Here is a 25,689-nt window from a genome sequence, read left to right on the forward strand (position 1 = left end):
GACTGCACAGTAATTCAGTCCATTATTATTTCACACGCCCATTATCTCAGCATGAGACTTTGCAATACATAATTAACAACGATATTTGAATGTTTTCTCTTTTTGTTGTTTTTTTTCTCTCATAACACGAACCCCGTGTTGCTCTCTAACAACACGAACCTCGTGTTGCTTTCTCTTAACACGAACCTCATGTTGCTCTCATAACACGAACCTCGTGCTGCTCTCTCATAACATGAACCTCGTGTTGCTCTCTCATAACACGAACCTCATGTTGCTCTCTCATAACACGAACCGCGTGTTGCTTTCTCTTAACACGAACCTCATGTTGCTCTCTCATAACACGAACCGCATGGCGCAGGCGCAGTAACATCTGGCGCAGGCGCAGCGACAAATGGGGGTCGTACAAGTCTTCTTCTTGGCCGGCGCCATCTTGCCGGTAAGTACCGATCGAGTGCACCGTAATTCAGTTCACTATTATTTCAGACGCCAATTATCTCAGCATGTGACTTTGAGTGGCATAATTAACAACGATAATTGAATATGTTTTCTCTTTTTGTATTGCATTTACATTCGTTATAGTTTTCCTAATTTCTGCAGAGAACTTTGTATTGACATGACTGCAGCTCAGAGCGCTGATGAGTCTCTCGTTCTGCTCCTGCGCTAACGCAAAAGTGCGCCTAACGAACTTTAGTTGAGAACAAAAGAACTCCTCTGTAGTGGTGCCATTATAATAATAAATAATTTATCATCTTACAAGCCCTATAGGAACAATTCGAAACAAATTATGTCAATCACACAAAAAAAAGAAAATTGCTGTAATTGAATTAGAATATGCAAAATTTCTTCTCCACTATCATGAGAACAATCTATTCCTGTGTGGTTATCATGTTAACCTGTTCATGCACACATAGCTGGCTATAATATTTTGCAAATTGTAGTAATAGTGAATCGTAAACTTCAATTTCACTAATGGTAATTGAGTTAAATTGAGACCAAACGACTAACTGGGCCAATAAGGAGAAATTCTTTTTTGTTTTATTAAAACCCGTCAAAACTTCCTTCGCAGTTTGCTTCAAGTTGTTATGATTTTCCACCATGTTCAGGCTACAGAGAGGTTTTGTAGCATTATCAGGATGCTTTCTAAAACGTAACATAAGACAATATTCTGCACCGCCATGCACGCAACATCAAAACAATATTCTGTCACCGCCATGCACGCAACATCAGAACAATATTCTGTCACTGACATGCACGCAACATCAAAACAATATTCTGTCACCGCCATGCACGCAACATCAAAACAATATTCTGTCTCCGCAAGTTTCTCCGTTGCCTTGATTTGCTGGTTGCCTGAGCGATTCTATAGCTCCACTAACCAGTTTCACTCTCTCATAACACGAACCTCGTGTTGCTCTCTCATAACACGAACCTCATGTTGCTCTCTCATAACACTTACCTCATGTTGCTCTCTCATAACACGAACCCCGTGTTGCTCTCTCATAACACTTACCTCATGTTGCTCTCTCATAAGACGAACCTCGTGTTGCTCTCTCATAACACGAACCTCATGTTGCTCTCTCATAACACGAACCTCGTGTTGCTCTCTCATAACACGAACCTCGTGTTGCTCTCTCATAACACGAACCCCTGTCTCTTATACACATCTAGATGTGTATAAGAGACAGCTCATAACACTTACCTCATGTTGCTCTCTCATAACACGAACCTCATGTTGCTCTCTCATAAGACGAACCTCATGTTGCTCTCTCATAAGACGAACCTCACTGTCTCTTATACACATCTAGATGTGTATAAGAGACAGCTCATAACACGAACCTCGTATTGCTCTCTCATAAGACGAACCTCGTGTTGCTCTCTCATAACACGAACCTCGTGTTGCTCTCTCATAACACTTACCTCATGTTGCTCCTGTCTCTTATACACATCTAGATGTGTATAAGAGACATCTCAACCTCATGTTGCTCTCTCATAACACGAACCTCATGTTGCTCTCTCATAACACTGTCTCTTATACACATCTAGATGTGTATAAGAGACAGTCTCTCATAACACGAACCTCATGTTGCTCATAACACGAACCTCGTGTTGCTCTCTCATAACACGAACCTCATGTTGCTCTCTCATAACATGAACCTCGTGTTGCTCTCTCATAACACGAACGTCGCGTTGCTCTCTCATAACACGAACCTCGTGTTGCTCTCTCATAACACGAACCTCGTGTTGCTCTCTCATAACATGAACCTCGTGTTGCTCTCTCATAACACGAACGTCGTGTTGCTCTCTCATAATTATACATCGGTAGTGTCTGATATCAAGACAAACGGTAGAATGCAGGAGGCGACGCTAGTAGACGTTAACATACCTTTAAATGACTTATTGAACGACTAGATTACAAAGGAGTGTTCCGAAGAAGTCATTGAAGTGAAACTAACGCTACGAGGGATACTTTTGATTGCGGCCTCGCTAAACTTCGTGCCGCCATCCTACAATCTCTTGTACTACAGATTGTGTCCTCAATAAACTCCATGCCACCGTTCTAACAATCCATGGGCTACTAATTGTGTCCTCGTCCAATCCCCATGCCGCCGTCCTAACAATCTCTTGCACTGCAGATTGTGTCCTCAATAAACTCCATGCCACCGTCCTAACAATCTCTTGTACCACAGATTGTGTCCTCAATAAACTCCATGCCACCGTTCTAACAATCCATGGGCTACTAATTGTGTCCTCGTCCAAACCCCATGCCGCCGTCCCAACAATCTCTTGTACAACTGATTGTGTCCTCCCTAAACCCCGTGCCGCCGTTCTAACTAACTTACAACCGAAAGTGTCCTGAATATAGAATATCTCGCAAACATACTCGTACAGACCACATTTAAATTTCCATCATTATTCCACTACATCATTCCACATATGAGTGTCGCTGTGTGATGAGTTCCACATATGAGTGTCGCTGTGTGATGGATTAGCTGGAAAATAGCTTATGTGGTATTTAAAAATTGCCAAAAACTAGTTTCAGTAAAGATCAAAAAGTTATTTGGCGCAAGCCGATGCACAGAGAAGCCATCAATAAACCTTGAAAAAACAATCAGTAGATCATGAAAAAATTCACTTCAATGCATTTAACTTTTTCAACTTCCATTTATGAAGTTATCACGTTGATCACCAAGCTATTTATGATTGATGTTGATTTATAAGCAGAAGCGGATAATGAACAAAACATTTCGCCCTGTTTCGAACTTCGATCTATATTTGTAATTTAAGCGTGCAAATATAAGAATTACGTAAAAATAAACAAAAATAAGTAATTATATGAATTGATTAAAATAAACGAGCTATGGCCTTTAGTTGAGGTCAGATTTTTTTATTTATTTTAAAGGTGACGTTTTTACTTAGGGTCTATTGTTGTTGGTGAGTCTAGACATGGTCATTTGACATCACGATGGAGTAGAAGCGCACTCATGAGACATCAAAGACTTGCAATATACATCATGCACTTGCAGTACACTTCATGCACATGCAGTATACATCATGCACTTGCAGTACACTTCATACACATGCAGTATACATCATGCACTTGCAGTACACTTCATACACATGCAGTAACATCATGCACTTGCAGTAATGTTGCTCTCTCATAACACGAACCTCGTGTTTCTTTTTCATAACACGAACTTCGTGATGCGCTTTCATAACACGAACCTCATGTTGTACTCGCGTAACACGAACCGCGTGTTTCTCTTTCTTTATAAGTAGTGTCAGGCATCAGAACAGTCGCTAGAATGCAGAAGGCAACGATAGTAGACGCCAGAATTCTTTTAAATGACTTTAAAAGCGACTTAGTTCCAGATGAGTGTTACGAAGATGTCATTGAAGTGATACTGCGAGGGGTACTTTTGATTGCGCCTTCAATAAATTCCGTGCCCGTCCTAACAAGCTCTTGTATAACTGCTTGTAACCTCACTAAATTCCATGCCGCCGTCTTAACAATCTATGGGCTACTGATTGTGTCCTCACCAAACCCCGTGTGGCCGTTCTAACAATCTTTTGTACTACTGATTGTGTCCTCAATAAACTCCGTGTCATCGTCCTAATAATCTTTTGGGCTACTTATTGTGTCCTCGTCCAAACCCGTGCCACGGCCCTAACTCCTTCCTGTACTACTGAAAGTGTCCTCAATATAGAATATCTTGTCAATCTAATCGTACAGATCAGTGAGATCACCTTTCAATTTCCATCATTATTCCACTACAGCTTCCACATTTTTTATTCTCATGAGTATCTCTGTGCAATGGATTAGCTGAAAAATAGCTTATGGGGGTATTTCAAAATTGCCAAAAACTAGTTTCAGTAAAGATCAAGAAGTTATTTGTTCGGCGCAATCCGATGCACAGCAAAGCCATCAATAAAGCCAGAAAAAACAATCAGTAGATCATAAAAATTCACTTAAATAATATGACTTTTACAATTTCCACTTATGAAATTATCACGTTGATCACTAAGCGATGCTATATCAGAATACTTAAGCCATCAGATGACACAAAAGAGCAGCAGCGGATTATGAATATAACATTGCACCGGTTTCGAACTTCCATGCTTGGAATTCAAGCGTTTATATATAAGAATTCCGTAAAAAAAAATAAAAAACAAGTATTTTCATGAATTATTGATGAGAATATACGAGCTTTGGCCTTAAGTTGAGGTTGGATTTTTCGATAAATTTGAAGATGACGTTTTCACTTATGATCTCTTGCGTGTTGTTAGCGAGCCTAGACATGGTCATTTGACCTCAGGATCGAGGAGTAAACACACTCATAAGACATTAATATACGTCACTGAAAATATATAACACACTCATTTCCAATATACGTCATGCACTTGCAGTTTACTTCATACACATGCAGCATCCATCACGCACTCGCAGGATACATACACATATAAGACGTCTGGAGACGAGAGATACTTTGACAGTCCTGCATGGTGATGGACAGAGGCGCCAGTGTTGCCTCTCCCTTGACAACAGCGCCATATTTGATCGCTTTAGCCGTGACCTCGTTGAGTGTCTTGTAAATGAACGCCTTCAAGCACCCCGCCTCGCCCGACAAGACATAGCGGCGTGTGTGTTGTGGTCATCAGAGATACAAGCTTTATAATGAATATGGCTCATTGTACGTTAGGTTGATTAGGATGAGCGTCCTTAAATATTCTAATATTATTTGGGCGTTTAGCGGGAGACAGAAATTGGGATTAAATTATCGATGTAGCTTATTCAGGAGGCTTTAGAGAAAAATGATAGGTCTTTTTCGTAACACTAACATCTTCATATAAGCAGAGCCGGGCAGCGCTACTTTGAAATGTAGTGGCCGCTACCGCTACATGCTCTAAACGTAGCGGGCGCTACCGCTACCGCCACATGCTATAAATGTAGCGGGCGCTACCGCTACCGCTACACCCACTAGATTAGAGCGCCGCTACAATCTAATTGTAGCGCCGCAATTGTAGCGCCGCAACCGCTACTGAACATGTAGCGGCCGCTACATGTAGCGCGCTTCTGCCCACCTCTGGCTAACAACTAACATGTTGACACTAGTAACAGGCTAAGGTTGACAACATTACACCAAAATTTTTCGTACAGTTTTATTCTATAATTTATATTATGTATGTATCATGCTGGTTTTTAAATAATATTTAATATTACTAAGAGCCCCGTGGACGCGCTCAGCCGCAAAAGTCGCTTACGGAGTTTTATAACTATTTAGAACTGCAATAACTCCCCTCATAAATAAGATACAAGTCTGAAATTTGGAATGCTGTCCTGGCTAATTATTTTCAATGCGCTGTCATTAAGATAAATTATGTAAACTTTTTATTTCAACTGTTATCAGGGATGATAAAATTATGCACCCCGGTGTTCGCATAGCGTGTGACTTTTCTAGCATTTTTCGTCGGTTCTCGTCGGCATCAGTACGTCGGTTTACCTATTTATTCTTCATTGATCGCTACCCCAAACATTTCTGAATTATTATTCTAGTATTAGATATATGCTTTTGAAGCCCAAAGTTAGGTGAAACTTCCGTAGATTAAAGCACGACCAGACCTTTGGTTGATACACATTCCTGCAGGCGCAGGCAATAAATCTTCCCTTCGAGGTAAACCGGCACTCCTCTTTCCTGCCCACTTCGCCGTCTGGTCTATGAGCGTCATGGTCGTTTATGAGCGTAATTATGTTTTTAAATATGAAGAGTATGAATGCAAAAACATCACAGTTTAGTATAAAGTTTTCCATTTGCTACCACATGAACAATTATTTTAATGCACATCTTTGAATTAAATTAGCTAGAGTATAGCATATTACATTCGATACTTTCAGGATTCTATGTAATCATTGGAGTTTTCCATTCGAAGTGAAAATTTTCCATGTGAGAAATTTATTAAATACGGTTAAGAAATGTTCTTCATTTCATATCGTTCTATTCCTGTAAAAAATTTTTCAAGGATAAAAAGTAGTCCGCAACAATGCACTGAACATCGCTTTATAAAATGTCATATTAATATCAGACCATGCCCACTGAATTACTCTCATACTGAATATCTGATTTCAATTATTATTACCATGATTGTAAAAATGCAGATTTCTATGATAATAAATGTCTATTATTATAATAAATTATATTTCTATTATTAGCATATTAAATAATAGCATATTCAATTCTAAACCTATATGGTACTATGCAATCATGGGAGCATTCATGTCGATCTTGAAATAGTAAATGTCAGAAATTCATTAAAAACGGTTAAGAAATGTATTTAAATTCAAATCATTCTACTTCTGTAGAAATTTTTTCATGGTTAAAAAGAGCCCTCAACAATACTTAGCACGTCGCTTAATAATTTATAATATTCATGTCAGACTCGGCCCACTGAATTACTGTCATACTGAATTACTGTTTTAAATAATTATTACTGTGATTGTAAATAGGATGATTCATATGATAATGAAAGAGGAAAATCTAGATACATAATTTTTAAAGCTATGATGCGTCTTCCCACGAACAGAGTTCCGAATTAATAAAGGCTTTTTTCAGAGCAGTTTCCTTTCCACCTCGACTTTTGTTGTAATGGAGTCTTCATTCCAAATAAAAAGGAGGTTGCGCTACAATTATTGTACAGATTACGAAGAGATAATCGTAATTATGTTTTAAAGTGTGAAGAGAATGAATGCATAATCAGCACACTTTAATATTTAATTGTCATTTACTACAACTTGAAGTCGTACAGGAAGTCGTGAACAATATTCAGCCTTGCATAAATCATTCATAACAAACTTTGCACAAATCAACTTATAAATAAATCATCAAGTTTGCATAAATCATTCATAACAAAGAATGAATGGTTGTAAAAATAAATGGAGCGATCTAAATGGTGATATTGTTTATGAATTCATTGGAAAATATTCAAATAAAGTTGAAAATTCCATTATAAATTAGTTAGCACTGCTATGTTACATTCTCCATTAATGAATAGATAACGAAAACTACCACGAAAACATGAATGAAAACATATCACGTAAAGAAGACGATGGAGAGGATGAGTGGGGTAAGGGAGGTTTGAGGACTAATGTATTGGTGGGAGCCGATGGCAGTGTCAGGTTGTGGTGTGTAACGATACTTAACTGTATAGCTATTAGGTGCACTGCATAGTTACAGGCTCCTTTGTATTCATGAATAAATTTGTTCGATGACTGACTGACGGGTATCATTCATTAATAGATATTGCAACATAGCAATGTTAACTAATTTATAATTTGTAACATTGAGTTCTCTGAAGTCCGAGTTCCCTGAGGCCAGCAGATCTTTGTAAAATCTGCACTCGCGTGTAAGTTCGGCCGTCACCAGCCCCAGCTGTCTGGTTAATGAATTAATCATTGAGTTAAATGAGCTGGAATATAGCAATTTAAATTCTATACGTACATGATCTGCGCAGTAATGAGAATATTCATGTAAATGTGTACATTTTTATCAGAAGTTCATAAAAAACGGTTAAGACATGCATTTAAATTGATTTTCTATTTCTGTAGACATTTTTTAAAGTCTAAAAATTAGAACAACACATTGCACATTGCTTAATAATCTGTAATATTAATATCAGCCTACTGAATTATTATCATACTGAATTACTGATTTAAATTATTATTACTGTGATTGTAAAAATTATGATTTATATGATAATAAAAAGGCAAAATAAATACCGGTACTTAATTTTAAAGCAAATAACAGCAGCGAAAACCACAATGATGCGAAGTACCATGGTACGGATTATTATTGTAAAAAAATTTGCAGCTATATTTGAGCAACTGCTACATTAGTATTACATCAGACTACACGTTCAAATAAAGTTTGTATCCTAAATTGTTGAAGTCAAAACATGTCCAGTGGTTTATGAGGGAACCTCAAGCACATAAATCTCTCTCTCGGCGCTGTCAAGTGCCCTTTCAGCTCCTTCCCGGACCGTGGGTGGCCAGCGGTCGGCCAGAGCAGTGCAGACTTACACTTACTTAGTGCCGACTTACTTAGTGCAGACTTACAGCAGTGCAGACAACTTACACGAGAGTGCAGATTTTACAAAGATCTGCTGGCCTCAGGGAACTCGGACTTCAGAGAACTCAATGTTACAAATTATAAATTAGTTAACATTGCTATGTTGCAATATCTATTAACGAATGATACCCGTCAGTCAGTCCATTAATATGTATAGTTATAGTAGTATACATATAGTAGTATTCATACATATACATACATGTATAGTATAACTATACATACTATACAGTTATGTATAGTTATAGAAGGTAGGTGAGAACACAACCCGAAAATTATCTACGTAACTTTGAGGCTATGAAAGTTACACAACACGTATTGTCAATAAAGGTTATTAGTAAGAAAACAACCAATTTGATAATAGAGTACAATTTCGTAGAAAAATTAGTAGTATGTCGCTCGCTGATTAAAAATGTAGAGGAGGGGGAGTGGAGGAGGGGAATGTGCAGCCAGACGTTAGAAGGAAGAGCCTGGCCGAGAAATTTTAACCGCGTGAGGCCGTTTGGGCTCGATGCGGCGTTCAGCGACCGCTCCACCTGACTCTTAAGTTGAGTAAAATCTAAAGGCTTTATCTATAAATGGAGCGGTAGCGCTGTAGCGGCAAAACCTCGTATCGCTACATAAATATGTAGCGGGCGCTACCGCTACCGCTACAATTGCTTAAATGTAGCGCCGCTACCGCAACTGAAAATGTAGCGGGCGCTAGTAGCGGCCGCAACATGTAGCGCGCTACTGCCCACCTCTGCATATAAGGCTTCTGATATAGTTCGCAGGGCAAGGAAAAGACAGGCAAGAGGGAGCCTGTCTTTTATGCAAGTTTGATCGAATACGAAAAAATGTTTTCTATTAATAATTTTCTTATTTGTCTTCTCAATGAGTCGAGCGAGTTTTTTTGCTGGCGTAGGCAGATCGAGAAGCAGGTTACCAAAGGAAATTTGAATAGTATGCAGTGTTTTGAATGTGCAATATTCATTATAAAGCAGGTGAAGAGTTTTGCAACACTTGAAATTGAAATCTAGAAGTGACAATAGTACAAATCAAGTGTATTGTGGATACAGTTCGAAATCAAAAGATAAAATTGCTCTAAAAATAATTTAAGCGTCCGTAAGAATACTGAAGTTTGGAGGTTGATAGATGGAGACGATCTTGATAAAGAGGCCTTCAGCTATAGCCATTCTTGAAGCGTCTGGGCGCCGCATAACGATGCCAGTGCAGGCTTCTGAAGTCGCTCGGGTGATGGTCAAGAAAATGTTTAAACAACATTGTTTGCTTGAAGCAGTCTAGATTTTTACAGGGATTATTATTCAGTACAAGGTTCTAAATTTTCTTATTTTGTAGTAGATGAGAGGTTTTAATTTTTCGTTATCTGTTGTGCTCTTGATAATATTATGAATGATTGACTGTAATACTCGTTCATATACTTTGTAGCCGTTGTTCATCTGGTTTTGGGAGAAGATGAGGGCGTCGCGTTGCGCGAGTTTGACTGCTGGAGTTAAGGTTTTACAGCGCTCTGCCTTCTCTCAGAACCATCAGCCTAGCTCTACTCGTGCTTGCGTGCTGACTGCTGCCGTGCTGTCTAATTTTTTGGTGATAAGCTCCTGCGTAAGCACGAGGCCAGATGTGTAGCTAATTCATTGCCCATGAAGCCAGTTTGTTCATTTTCCATCTCACGTCTTTGTTTTATTTTTTCTTGTGTCAGTGTTGAGCTTGATAAACCTAGTATGCCCATTGTGACAGGTAATATGTAGTAGTTTTCTGACCTTTTCTTGATCTTTTTATTGTCGGCCGTTATCGGGTAACCGAATCTCCATCTTCTTTCTATCCAGACTTGCGTAAACTTCGATGATGATTCAATGTAACTGTTATAACAGTTCATTTTTAGCGATCAATCGAACTGATGAATAGGATCGAAGTGTCACATCTCGTAAGTTTGATGCTTAATTTGGTTTGTACAGTACACTATTGCTATCATTCATACATCGACGAAACATTAGATTGTTGCCACCCTAAATTAGTAATTATTTGCGACGCTTAGTACCTAGCCGTCAATTAAGTACGAGTTTCTTGATATTTTGTTTCCTTTCAGTGAGATTAAAAGCCCTTGTTGTTTTTCGAGTATACATTTGTTCTATTGTGTGTTTGTTTACGGTCGAACTTTCCGGCAGTAAACCTGGAGTGTCATTAAAAATGTCTTTCCTGTCTTTGGGTTCACCGTTACTTGGCTGAGAAGATTTAGATAGCCTCGAATTCAGTCCATGACAGAGGGTTTCCTTATATAGATGCTGCTTTGGTGCTTCGAGATGGTTCCATTAGATGCTGTTTCATTATTGATTCGGTTTTCTTTCGATCGATAATTTAATATTTAATTGTAAACTGTTTTATATAAAATCCCATTATTTACTATGATTTGTACCAAATTCGGAGTTAAGTTTTTAAATCAATCTCGGATGTGCAGGCCTTGAATGATTTTTGTATGAGAGCGCGCACGGTGCTGGTTTCATAGCTCTGTGGGCTGACTACAGTATTGCTCTGTTCTCTGACTTCGTTTAGCACTTTCCAGGCATTGCTATATTTCTGGTATGCATTAGTGACAAATAAATTAACGTCAACTCGTACTATTACATCCAGGGAGTACAATTTGTGATTTTTTTCCATTTTCATGGGTAAACTTTGACTGAATCATGTTCTAAGGCTCTTCGCAGTTCATTCATGTGTTCTTCATCCTGACTGCAGACGACGAAAATGCCATCAACGTATCTGCAGTAAAGTTCAGGCTTGATATGTGCATTGAGCAACAATCTATTTTTCAGATCAAACATATAAAATTCTGCAAATGTTCGACCCAGGGGACATCTTACGGCAACGCCATTAACTTGTCGGTAAATTTTGTTGTCAGGAGTCCGAAAGGGAGATTCTGAAGTGCAGAGGCGAAGAAGATCAATTAGGATCTTTTTTGCCTTTCTTGGTACAGGTGGGGCTGACAAGGTTTCGTCAGAATGTACATGCTGCACGATAACTTCTAAAGTTTCTTCGGTTGGTGCATAAGTCAACAAATTAGTGACATCCATGCATGCAGTGACGCTTAGAGACCAGAAGGGCGCGTGGCATGTAGAATTTCCAAGAAGTCATTTCTATATTTTAACGAGTATTTCTTAGGGATATATGGTTTTATTATAGCGTCCAACTCCTTAGATGTCTTGTATACTATAATAGATTAAAGTGAAGTTGAAGAAGTAACGTGCAAAATTATAGGCCTTAGAGAGTTATCTTCTTTGTGAGTTTTAATCATAGAGCCTGATAGAGGTAGCCTGGAGAATAGCTCCCAAAAATCGGGGTAAGTTTTTAGATCCTATTGCAAACTTATCTGTGTTGATTAGTTTATATGCTCTCCTCTGGAGGTGTTCTGCTGGATCCCTTGCTACATGTTTGAATTTGGACTCTTCTGATATAATTTCGTTACTTTTTTGAAAGATGATCTGTCCTGTCCATAATTACGACAATATTTATTTTATCAGCTTTCTGTAGAACAATTTGGTCTTTGTCTCAGAGTTGTTTAGCTGCTTGACGTAGAACCGGAGTTAAGACTGCTGAGGTCGATGAGCCTCGTTGTTAGGTGGCTTTAGCTCGCGATTGATCTCTCAAGTTTGGGCTGATGACAATTTTTTTACCAGCTTTAAGTTTCAGTAAGAGTTCGTTTAATAACTAAAGTTCAATTGCTTTTCGGTAATCTACTTTCAATCTGCCTACGTCGACTCATTGAGAAGACAAATAAGAATATTATCAATAGAAAACATTCTCTGGTATTCAATCAAACTTTCATATTAGGCTTCTTGCACTTTTGAAGAATTAGTAGAAACCAATTATTTTGATTCAAACCCATCAATGACGCATGACCATTTTTTCAACTCCCATTGCAAATTTTTCAACTTACGCTCAGTTTTACTTCATTTCCAAGCACAAATATAATTTCCTTCAGTTAATATCTGATGGACGAATGCCTTCACCAAAATGTTTCTTAAATAACAAACAAATTTAACTTCCACTTCATTTGTGCAGGTTCTGACGCTGGACGGCAGTCAGGTGACCACGAATACTTACGTTGATGGACGGAGTGTGAGTATTGCAAAGTAATTGGGGTTACTTTGCAAATTAATAATTGCATAAGGGCAAATTAATACGAAGGTGGTAATTAACCTTTAAGCATCGCGGTTTTCAAAAAAGTTTAATTTAATTCATTTCACATATTCATTGAAATTATTAAGAACCTCATGACATACTTAGATGCTGGTATTAGTTTCCAGAGAGTTTCATTCCATTCATCGGATGAAGAAATTCACTACAATAATATTTAAATGGTTAAATACATGACATGCGTAGCATTATTTAGGCTTGAAACTTGACATAATATAGGGAAATTTGTTCCGATAAATAATCAGCGTTAAGCGCCCCATCAGTAAGCATTTAAATGTCATTCACAATAATGATTCAGTTGGGTAATATGCTTAGAAGCAGTTAGAGATTATATTTACAGAAAAGTTCATGGTCATCAGTCCAACTCGTCCTCAGGGTGTGGTGGTGATGCCTGGGCTGGCGTCTCAGGCCTCCGACCCTCCGATGCAAGGCGTGCAGATGAGGATCAGCTCTTCTTCTTCAGCTCGTCCACCGAGATCTGACATTCCGTTCTTCTCTTCATCATCAGCAAACACTCTTCCATTGAGTATGGTGACAACCTCTTCTTCCAGCACAAGTAACTCTGAAATGGTGACGATAAATTCCAATAGATACAACCAGATTGTCTCTCAACTTTCGAAGAGAGTGGATACAGCAAGCCTCTTCAGGCCCCAAAAAGCTGCACCCATAAACTATTTTGTCATGAACATGGATACGAAAACCCGGTCCACTTCCGACGAGCGTGCAGGTAGGCGCTACCGTCGTTATTCTTCGGAGTCAGTATCCAATAACAATAGTGAGATAAGCAAAACTTTTCAACTTTTAGATGAAGGGGAAGAGAAAATCCAGTTAAGTGAACGATACAAGAATATAACCTTAATATTAGGGAATACTGGAACCGGCAAGAGTACATTTCTTCAATGGTTCGCTGGGGACAATAATAAGTTGCTAGCAAAAAGGGAACGTGGGAAAAGTGGAGCGTTTCTTATTGAGGATGGAAATAGAATAGGCAATTCTACTCTAAAATCGATGACAATTTTCCCAGAGTTGGTGGTTCACACTGGAACAGATGATGCGTACTATGATTGCCCTGGATTTAGTGATACGAGGAGTACCAGTATGGAAATAGCAACAACCTACTTCATTAAAAAAGTTGCAGATTATGCTGAATATGTTAAATTGATCTTTGTTGTTAATCATTCATCGGTTAGAAGAGGTGTAGATAGACAAGATTTAATGAAATTACTTAGACATGCTACTGATTTCATAACAGACATTGATAAATATCGGCGAAGTATTGCCCTTATGGTGACAAAAATTGATCCTCATTTTGAATTCGTAAACGGGAGCTTTATTTTAGATTCAGATGACCTCGTTATAAGAGCCATAGGCCATTTTCTAGAGGAGGTCAAGCAGTGGTTAAGGGAGCGATTAGCCGATGCAAGAGTTCCTCTTAAAGAAAAACAATTTTGTGAGCACGCAATAAAGTTTGTGGACACTCTTTCAATCATGGACGGTGATCACTATTCGAGGATTGGCATTTTTAGAAGGCCAGATAGGTCAGCACCACTGAGTCATATAAGGTATTTAGAAGAGGGAAAGGAGCATGTAGGAAGGATAGTGAATGAATACCTTGCGTTCACGGCAAACAGTGATGGTGATTTTGGCTATACCATATCTGATACGTCCAAGGTTGCTGTAGGTGCTCTGGCAGTAGGAATTAACGACAATGTATCCTTTAATCTCCGCACCATCGCTGCCCGCATGCAGGAGCATTACAACCATTTAGTAGAAGAGATGCGTAGCAAGATACTCTCCATGCCTGACATAACTGCAGCCGTTGATGCAGATCCTGTAGAGGCTCGAAAATTTATAGATTCTTTAAATTCTGGATATACCGTTACGACTAACCTAATGGGAGAAGTTCTTAATATAACAACAGACCAGTTGGCTGAAAAAATCAACAAGAGCCTCACTATCTTAGGTATATGTGACTGTGATGAGGCTATGTTAAGAATTGAGCAGCAATGTAAGTATTTTGCATTCCTGCAGGTTGTGGGGGACGACGTACTAGGGACTAGGGCATGGAATGCTTTGTTACAACCCGTTGTAACCTACCTCTCTGACTCTAAGCATGCTGTTCAGCAGGATATTAATGATGCTGCAAAGAAAATTATCGAGAATGTATGGTATAACCTTCGCATCATCTCGGATTACTTGCTGGTGTATTACGGAAATTCAGTAGATGGGATGCGTAGTAAGATACGCTCTTTTTCTACCACTGCCGTGAGAATTGATGCAAATCGATCAGAGGCTCGAAAATTTTTAAATTGGTTTAACGCCGGAAATAACCGTACTACACGGCTAATGGAAGAAGTTCACAATGTAACCATAGACAAATTGGTAAAAAATATAAACAAAAGTCATACGGCCTTAGGTATAAACGGATTTAAAGATACAATGCAAAATATTTCGCAGCAAGAGAAATATTTCGAATTTCTGAAAGTTATGCATGGTAACTTGATAGACAACAGGGCATGGGGCAACTTTTTGCAGCCCGTTGCAACATACCTCTACGACGCTAAGCATGCTATCCAACAGGACATTGATGGTGCTGCAGAGAAAATTAACCACAATGTATGGTCTAACCTTACTATCATCTCTGAAAAAATGCATGGATATTACAGAAATTTAATCGAAGAGGTACTTGGCAAGATACGCTCTTTTCCTACCTCTACTGGGGCTGTTGATGCAAATCTATCTAAGGCTCTAACACTCAATGATTCTCTAAATGCTGGATATGCCCGAACGACAAAATTCACGGAAGAAGTTATTAATATAACAACAGACCAGTTGGGGCGGAAGATAAACAAGAGCTTCAAGACACTTAGGATAGATGGGTGCGCCAAGGCTATGCGAATTATTTCGCAGCAGGGACAATATTATGCATTTTTGCAAGTATTGAGTAATAGCGCATTAGGTTCTAGGACTTGGGGTGACTTGTTGCAACCTGTTGCATACTACCTCTCTGTCTCAAGGCGTAATATTCAGGAGAATATCAATGATGCCACAGAAAAAATCATTGCTCAAATGCAAAACACAGTAACTAATATTGCAACAAAAATTAAAATATATTACCAGAAAGAAATGAGTTCCATTGTAATTCATCAACTACCCGCAGAAATTAGCATTTGGCAAGCTTTAATCCTGAACAGGACAAAAGAGATGGAACAATCAAATACAACACAAAATATGGCAAGAAAACTTCAAGAGATTATTTCAGATGATGATCGCTTCAAAATCAGCCATAACACAAACAATATTTTAAGACAAGGAAAGTACTTAACGTTCTTACAAATTATAAGCAACAAAACGCTAGATACCCCAACACCATCTCAATTAATAACTCCACTCAATGAAACAGCAACATACCTCAAGGAATCGCAAGGATGGTACGAATTCTTGACCAATTTGTATGAAAAGTTATCTACATATGACGTACAGAAAAATAGAATGAAATACAACGTAGCCAATATTGCAGAATGGGGAAAAGATGGTAAACAGCAGGGAATATCAATAACGAGACAAAACTTCAAGCAATTTATAAAAAATATAAAAACATTCAAAGTGATGGGATATAATAAAATAAAAAACATAGAGGCTGATGATATACGCGTGGAGGATTTGAGACAAGTGGCCAGTTTGACGCTGAACAAATTCCATGTCTCATGTCAATCAAATAAACTCACAATCAAAGGAGGTTACATAAGACTTAGTGAAGCAATAGTGGAAATTGGGAATTGCCAACGCACCACAACAGAAATATTTGCTTTGAACAAAATATTCATTGACGAAAACCTATATAAGGTAGGGGAAAAGCTGAAGCTCGTAATGATAGCCCCGACATGGGAGGTAATAGGTCGTAGAACAATAAACTTGAGTGGGGCTGACGCTCCGCCACATAATCCACGTAAGGCAAGGGACGGCGAGGGGGACGGGGGGCGGGGAGCTGACGGTAGGCCTGGCTTGCCTGGAGGACCAGCAGGGAGTTTCTTTGGCGTAGGCACAACATTCTTGAATGGAAATAGGTTGAATATTGTGGCTAATGGTGGAAATGGTGGTGATGGTCAGGATGGTGGAGATGGTGGACCCGGTAGTGCAGGTATTTCTCTTAACAGCGATAATGAAAGATTTAAAGGAAATTTTGCTTGCTTGAATCTATGTTCTGACTACCATTGTTACGAAAATGGCGTAATTGCCGTAATACCGGTCATTGTTTACTTAGGAGTTATAGATAATTATCATATTTCAAGTGAAGACGGCGCAATTGGCGGGGATGGTGGGGATGGTGGAGTAAGGGGGTACGGCGGTAAAGCAGGTGATATAAAGTTAATTACGCTAGGTGGTGATTCAGGAATATCAAGTAATAATAACAATGGAGGAGATGGAACAATAGGTAAGGGTGGGGAAGGAGGAGCTGGTGGTGAGCATGGGTACTCCCTATACGTCAAGTGTTTATATTCTGCGGTAGCGTCTGTCATTCCAGTATCATACAAAGTCATAAAAACAGAAAATGTAGATCGCGACGGATATGGTCCATCTGGAAATAATGGTATGGATGGAGCTCATGGACCAGGCAGCAGCCCAGATCCAGCAGACATCATTGAAAATAAATTTGAAATTATCAGCGATTACAAAAGTTATGCTAGAGAAAGCATGCATTTTGATGCTGGCCGCATTAGGAGAAAAGATCTCATAACATTTATCCGTGACTTGGATACTAATAGAGACATTAAACGTATGTATGATACGTCAGGATTATTAGGGGAGCACCGAGGCTTAGAGAGGCAGTTTCGCCGGTTACAAAAAAGAGATTCTGTATTTTTTTATCAATCATTATTGGATAGGATTAATGAATATGCAAATAATCCAGAAGCTAACCAAAGATCCATGGAGCATAATAAGACCCTCGTCTATATGTATACAGCTGTCTTAAGCAAGTTATATGATTTAAAAAGTGATTCAGATACTACATTGATCATAGATATAAAAGGGTACCTTGATATAGTGAAAACCAATGTCAATAATTTTATTCAACTAAAGGAAAGATATAGCATGGTTCACACAATAAATAATTATAAGAATGAATACAAAAAAAATATTGATAAAAAAATTAATGAATCTAAGCTTTTCATCGAAGAGGAAATTACACCGGCCATTGATAAAATACTTGCGCAAATAGATGGTGAAATAGAGCTTCTTCTGGATGAAATAAAAGAACTGCAAAGAGAGGCTGAAGAAGAGAGAGATGAATTGCTTAAGAAGAAGAAAAGATTGGAACAAGCGGTGGTCCTTAGAGGATTGTTTAGTTGTTTAAAAATTGCAGGGTTAGCATTAAGTTTTTTAGTACCTGCAGGAGCGGCGGCAGGTGCGGTCATTGGAGCCGCAAGTTCAGTAGCAGAAGATTTCGTTTTAGACGATAAGACCGCACAGCATCAACCTCTATCATTGCCTGCTGGTGTAACGGCTGACGTAAGGTTATTGGTAGGTAATATCAGAAGTGCCAAGGACATTAAAGTGACGAGAAATATTCAAATATTAGACAATATAGCTCATGAAATTGATCCACATCCATTGTTGAAAGATGTTCGTGAAAGTATAGAAAGAAACAGGCGTGAGATGATGGAAATCCGCAATCGAGAGGGAGCTCCAGGGCACGAAGAGCGGTCTGAAGAGCACGTGGCCAAAATTAAGGAAGAACTAAAGGCAAAAGAAATCGAACTGAAGACGGACAAAACTGTTGATAAAAAAAGAGCCACTGAGGCATTAGATGCTATAGTTACCGTTTATCGTTTGATTCGGATTAGTGAAGTGAGCTTGGACATTTATAGTAAACACAGGAGTGATCAAGCAAATCTTGATGCGATAAGTAATGCTATTCAACAAGCAGAAGAAAAGCTACAGAGTCTTAAACAATACGAAGATAGAATTTATAATACAATAAAGCCTATATTAAATAACATGGCAAAGGATCTCGAAAAGGTAGAAGGTACGTTGGGTACAAAATCTCAAGTTGCGCTTGACGTAACTAAATGGCAGGTACAAAGCATGCTTAGAGACATAAAACTGTCAGTGCACCAATTAACCAAAGGGTTCAATGTAGAAGACAACTTGGCACGTTGCATTGGAAAGTTGGAAGAATCCATGACCACCTTAATCCATGTTTACGATCGCATGCAAGACTACCAACAACAACAAAACTTAGCTAACTATATTGCTGCAGTCGTTGCACCCCATGGTCCAGATAATGACGATCAAAAGGAATTAGAAATGCTCATCAGGTCTAACCTTATCCTAAAGCAGTACGAAACAGCTGTCGATGCATTGAAGCAGTGGGTGTTTCCGTTCGCTGGTCTCTATCTTGAAAGGATTATGTTGCCCTCCCATTTGGAGTTTAACAACAGCAACATTGAAGATTCAGCTGCTAAAGTGAAGGAAAAAATAGAACAGATAAAATCAAAAGTAGATGAATATATGACAGCTATTCTACGTTATGACCGACATAAACATGTTGGGTTGTTTAATAGCATCCATGTTTCTTCCCATCCGTTTTTCGTATGGAGAAATGAGGACCACAAAGAGGAGGTACGCAAGCTACTGTCGGGTGAAGCAATATTCCTGAAAGCTGACATAAGAGGCAGTGCACCGGACAAAGATGCCATTAAGTTTAATTTACTTGAACTGAACTTCAAAGTAGCTAATGCAACCCGGCAACATGAATAATATTGAACGATGACCTTAAAGGTTTTAAGGTTAGTGCCACCCACATGGGCAATTCATATTATAGGTATGGGGAAACATTTTATGTTATAATCAGTCCTAATCAGACCATCGGATATTCATTTGAAAAAGACGGTAATGGAAAACCAGTGCACAATAATCTGGTATATGATAAAATCATGAATGGTGATTTTATGCTCAGCCCTTATGCCATGTGGAAATTTCAGTTAATTCGTCTTAGCAGTTCAACTTTCAATCAACTGTCCACGTATAGAGATGAAATTGACTTAGAATTAGTGGGAAGCGGATGTTATGTAACCAAAGGCGATGACCTGCCGAACCTTAATGTAGAGAAGTTCTATAGAGCAGATGATGCCATGTTGTACCTTGACAGTGATTTGTATGATCAATACTAGGGAAGAAATTAGACGGTGTATTGTCTCTTGATGCTTCACATTTTAGAGCTACAAAATCATTAAAAGCAAGACATCAAAATAAAATACTTAAAAATCTTTTTTTAAAAAACCACGTTTTTCTTGTGTACTAAAAAGTAGAAAATAAATTATGGCTCGCCCCAAACAACGTGTGTCGGGCAGATTTATGATTAAAGCGAAAAGCACACAACACACGAATTTTGGAAATTTGATGGTGAACGTACAGCCCGAGTTTTTATGATTGTATCTGAAATTGTTAGGCGAAAATAGCCTGCATGCCGAATTTCAGATCTCTAGAGCAATCAGAAGTGGGCTAATTTTCGTTGTCAATGTTAACAACAAACAAACAAACAAACAAACAAACGCGAAGCTAAGCTAAGAAAAACGTGTTAATAAAAACGTGTTAATAAGGATTAAGAGCAGCATGACATGATGTTACAAACTGATGTGTACCTTCAGTGTTGTAATTGTTATTGAAATGAACTTAGGAGATGTGACCAACGCTGCAAGGTAGAGAGCAAACCTGCTGTTAATGCAGATATTCGAGAGGTCTTTGCAACGACGCCTCCTAACGGCGCTTAGATTTTATATCTCAATTAATCCTTTACCGCCGTATGTCTCTCTCTCCAGGAACATAACTTTTACATTTGAATTATACGTTAACTATTCACTGTAGCAACCCGGGGACGTTTGTCCGCCACAGAAAAAATATTGAAGTTGTCGTACACGGCAGCAACTATCAACGCAAGCCATTTTGCGCTCACTAGAAACGTATCCCTTTTGGGAAGTAGGCTTGTGACAATAGACAATATTGCTCCGGTTTGTCATCTTGAACTGATCATGGACGAAAGCAATGGTGAGCTTTATTGCTACGATTTTTTGTATTCTGTTCTTATGCATCAAGGTCATGTTTGGCATCTTTGGTTCCTCCATACTCTGTAATGAATTTGTTTTATACGTTTTATTGCATGTCACTGGGAGGGAACACTAAGCACTCCACTGTACTTATTGTCTGTCACTGGGATGTGAACCTTCAGGAGTTTGTGTCGTATGACATAATATAAGATATATGCTATGATATGATATATATGATATCTAGATATGATATAAACAATAAGATATATATGCCCGCATTTTCGGATTAATTTATATTTTTTAAATTATAACATGTACAAAATTTCAATTATTGTTCCATGACATAATTCCATTGGTAGTATAGAGTAATATATGATACATATTTATACATAAAAAATTCATTCGAACACTTATTTCCAGCTATTTTCACTCATGTTCATTCTAATGACGGAAAATGAACGGAAGCTCTCAAACTGAACTCACTCTGAACATAAATTAGATGGGCAATATATTTTTAAAATCGCTTATTATTACAGAACATTTGTTCGTTACCTGATTGTTTATTCGTCCTCATTTTATAACGATCATGTTCATAATAGTATACGAGTATACTATCTAGTATTTTAGCATTGTGCCTGATGTTACCTGTGAATGACACGTATATTATTGACTTCTGGTAATGAATTTACAGGACAGTTATATATTATATTTTTAACATATGTCCGAGGGACATGCTATATTTTTTTATGGTAAGAATTTTGAAAAATGGTATAGATATGATGATATTGCAGCTCAAATAACACGAAAACAATGAGAAAAAATTATTTCGTCATGATTTCGTATATCAGGCCGTAGAGGGTTAATTTGACAAGGTTGTGCTCGGGAGTGTTATTCTCCAAAATTTAATGCATTGTAAGGCATTTCATGACAGTTTGCTTGATGATTTACCAAACTCACACACGCGTCCGTAGAATGAAAAAACCTCGCGGTGGAGGCTGAGGCCAACATTTTCTTCGTCCGAGTTCCGAGCGAGGATGTGAGGATGAATGGATGAAAATTGGAAAATTGCAATAAAAGCTGGGGATTTTGTAAGTTGAATTGTTGAATATAGAGGTCAGGTGTTCAACACTACTTAATTATTAGAGACTGATATCATTGCATTTGACAGATCTAAGTTCTAATGCGTAAAAATAGATTATATTCATAATATAATAAAAATAGATTATATGTTAAATAATAACCAATTATTGTTTGAACTTTTTTGCAAAGTTTTATTCATTGTGTACTGCTTAATTGTTTTGACGGGTGTGATTCTACACTGTTCGAAAAAAACTGTGAAAAAACAGTCTTACCGGCGTTCTAGCAACCAGCCGCCCCGTGAAAATAAACCGTTATGCCTTTTTTCAGATGTTACACGGGTATTGGAATAATAATTGAAATAAAAAAACCTTGTTACCGTGTTATAACATCGTGTTGTAAAATTGGAATAAAAACGGCAACATGGCGTTTATTTTCACGTGCCGGCCGGTTACTGAAACGCCGGTATGCCGTTTAACGGGGATTTTTCTAACAGCGTATGAGAAATTATGTTCAAACTCCAGTTCGAATAAACTTGAACAATATGAACGCAGCGATGTTGAATATTGATGTGATGTTCATTGAATGACAAATTATCAACCTACCTACCAACGAAGTATTTCCGTTGCAGTGTTGACTTTTCTGCCTTTGTTCAGAATTTTATCTTTTTTACCATTAATTTTAACTATACTTGGTTGACTAAGGCCCAAAATATTCAGATAGTGTGGCAAATTCTCATTCTTGCGGCTTTAAATTTACTATATTTAGAACCCAGCACCACCTTTTTTTTCTTAGCTGTCTTCTATGCAGCATGTATAAAAGTATAATAATATACGTTTAAAAATTACTTTTTAAAGACGACACTTCTAAAGAACCGAGTGTTTCCAATGTACAGATGTACAATGAATTTCTAATTTTATTTTCGAATATTAAAATATTAATTTTTCAATTATTTTAATATACAATTTTTTCGAAATTATTTATTCTGTCAATTGATTCATGCATTGCCTCCAACTTCACACAAGTGTGCAAAATTTTAGATGAATTGGACAGGTAAAAGTGTGTCAAATATTAGTTATAAGATTTGTAGCTGACAAATTATTTTTTCATTTTTTTAATATAGAAAAAAAATTATTTTTAATTTTCAAAATTATATATTTGGTCATTTGATTCATGCATTGTCTCCAACTTTACGCAAGTGTGCAAAATTTCAGATATCGATAGGATAAGTAGAAGTGTGTTGAATATCGATTATAATATTTGTAGCAGACAGACAAACAAACAAACAAACAACAAGAAGTGAAGTTAAAGAGAAGTGTTGTAAAAAATAAACTACACTTTGTCTAATTAGTAGTTCCGGTGTAAGATTATAAATTCAATGTTCCCATTACAATGATGAATTGTTGAAAAGGCCCGCTTTTGTTCATATTTAGCTTATTGCTCACGCCAACGATATCTTAATTCGTGTTGCTTTTGCTCCAAATAAATGTAATCCAACGGAGGCTCAGACGTCATCTGATGGCCGGGTCGTCGCGGCTTGGCTGATGGTTCTCGAGAAAGATTGTTGTTGTAATGGTGCGCTTCTCCCGAATTTCATTTTTTACTTATTCTATTCCATATTACGGACTGTTGAATATCAGAATAGCAATGGCCGATTAAATTTTTTTACAATATACGATGATGTCTGTTTTGCGAAAACAACGACTATTATCTATTAGAATTTTTCGTTATAGAATAACATCTGGTATCACCACATTCCCCGTTGGAATTCTAACAGAATTGTGTTAGACATAGACTTGTTCTTGCTAATTTGATTTTGTTATTATTTAGTTTTAAAGCATGAAAACAATATTTTTAATGTTTCTCTTAATCTCCAACGGTTCAAACCGTCGGATGACCTTATAAGATGAGTGACGCTTTCCTTGACGAGTCAATTACGGCTGAAATTATGTCTGTAAAACAGTATGTTATTATTTCTTAATTAACTAGTTGAGCATAAATTATACCTCACAATCCAGTCAAGATCCGCGATTAAATTAAAATAAATTTATAGTCCACTAATATCCATGATGAATTAGCAAATCCAGTCAAAATCTGACTTATATATTCAAAATTTGACTGTTTGCTCAATTAAATGGATGCCAGTTTTTGTTCGGTAGTTTTCTTTTTATTTCATAAATCAATGACATTATAAATAGTATGCATTATTTACCTTTCTTTTAATATTACACAAAGTTAGTTAGTTAGTTACAGTAACACAAAATTAATTTTGTGTTACTGTAATCTAGGTTAAATTATATGGAATAACTCTCCCGTAACAACAATGTAAATTGTAAAAAAATTTTTCTTCATCGTTCAAGCAGGTTCCTTATTACAAGCCAACCTAGATCGGTTATAAGTTCGCTAACCAGGTTATCATACTTTAACGGAAGACAAATAAAGGTGAGACTTTGTTAAGATGAGCTAGATATTGTTTACAAAACAACTAAAGGGGTTAATTAAATATGCCGGTTATGAATAAAATTAGCAAGAGAATTTATGAGCACTCCCAAGATTATTGTTGAGCCTTAGTACACATAGTCGTTATAACAATCGCCAACCGACTGGTACCATCAAACATGTTAATCTTATTTCGGTGTTGTATCCAGATGTGCTTGGTATTGAACGGTGAGGCACTTGCACGGGCGGAACTTGATACATTTGAGATCAAACAATATTTTAGGTCATATGAAGCATCAGAGATCAGTTAATGTTTTATTTTGAAATCTAATATTTGTTACAGTAAAATTGAGCTGGTCATGGCATAGGAGATGTCAAAGAAAAAATTTAAAGAGGCTCAGGGTATAACGGAAGAACGTAGATAAAGTAATGCGACATCATCGAAGATTGAATTTATCATTGACTAAAATACCGGCTTCAGTGTTGAGGCATGGAACATGAAAATTCGCTTTCCGTCGAGGTAAGGAACATGAAAATTCACATAAATTAGAGTGGCTCATATATATCCTCACTTCATACCGAGATGAAATATATACTCTATAACAGCTGTACCTGAGAAACATGGTAATTGCCTTTGCCCTTAGGTGACGCCCCGGCTTGAAAATAGTTATTTGCAGGTTAAGGGGAGCGTCTACCCCAAAATCGAAAATTTTTACTTTTTCGGTTTTATACTCATCTTAAAGCTTGCATTCTGACGCATCTAACGGTACCAAAACCATCTCAGTACGTTGATTTATGCGTCCACGACAGATCGCGAAAGAGTTAGGGGTGGTGGTGTTATTTAACATTTAAGATAGGCCGAAATTACCGGTAGCACACTAAAATAGCTAGTCTGAATATGATGTGCTTCAGTTATCCGCCTGCAGTCATACGGGATGTTTCTCGTGCCGCCGTTCGCACCATTCTTGACAGAAATTGAGCTCCAGTATTGTCTAGTCTTGCAACCTTGCACCCTTGAATGTCTATTTCGAGGTGCGCGCGACTTTGTCGGGCTCTACTGAAAAGTTACCTTATTGTTACTGCAAACCTATCTCCTCCTACAGTTTTGAAGCTACAACAATGAGACATATACCATTCGATTTGCAAGGAAAAGATCTACAAACGCCAGTTAGCGTTTTTCTAATTTCTTTACAGTTTGGATTTTATTTTGCAAAAAGGGGGGCGGCAGAGGGTAAAATCGAGAAATTTCCGAAAAATTTACAAAAAAATGCCCCTACACCCACAAAAATGAGAATTTCAAAAAACGCATTTTAGCGTTT

At 37.7% G+C, this 25,689-nt stretch overlaps 1 protein-coding gene across 1 annotated transcript in view; it reads left to right on the forward strand.

Annotated features, from left to right (window-relative positions):
• The first annotated feature begins 380 nt into the window (after positions 1-380).
• Positions 381-25,689, forward strand: part of LOC125177728 — a 32,306-nt gene continuing 6,997 nt past the window's right edge. The window contains exons 1-3 of the mRNA XM_047880029.1: positions 381-436; positions 12,672-12,728; positions 13,182-13,991. Coding sequence (XP_047735985.1) covers positions 392-436; positions 12,672-12,728; positions 13,182-13,991 — 912 coding nt within the window. The 5' untranslated portion in view covers positions 381-391. The remainder of the gene's footprint in view (positions 437-12,671; positions 12,729-13,181; positions 13,992-25,689) is intronic.

Source organism: Hyalella azteca, unplaced genomic scaffold (assembly GCF_000764305.2).
Source record: "Hyalella azteca isolate HAZT.00-mixed unplaced genomic scaffold, Hazt_2.0.2 contig4464, whole genome shotgun sequence".
Lineage (NCBI taxonomy): Eukaryota > Metazoa > Arthropoda > Malacostraca > Amphipoda > Hyalellidae > Hyalella > Hyalella azteca.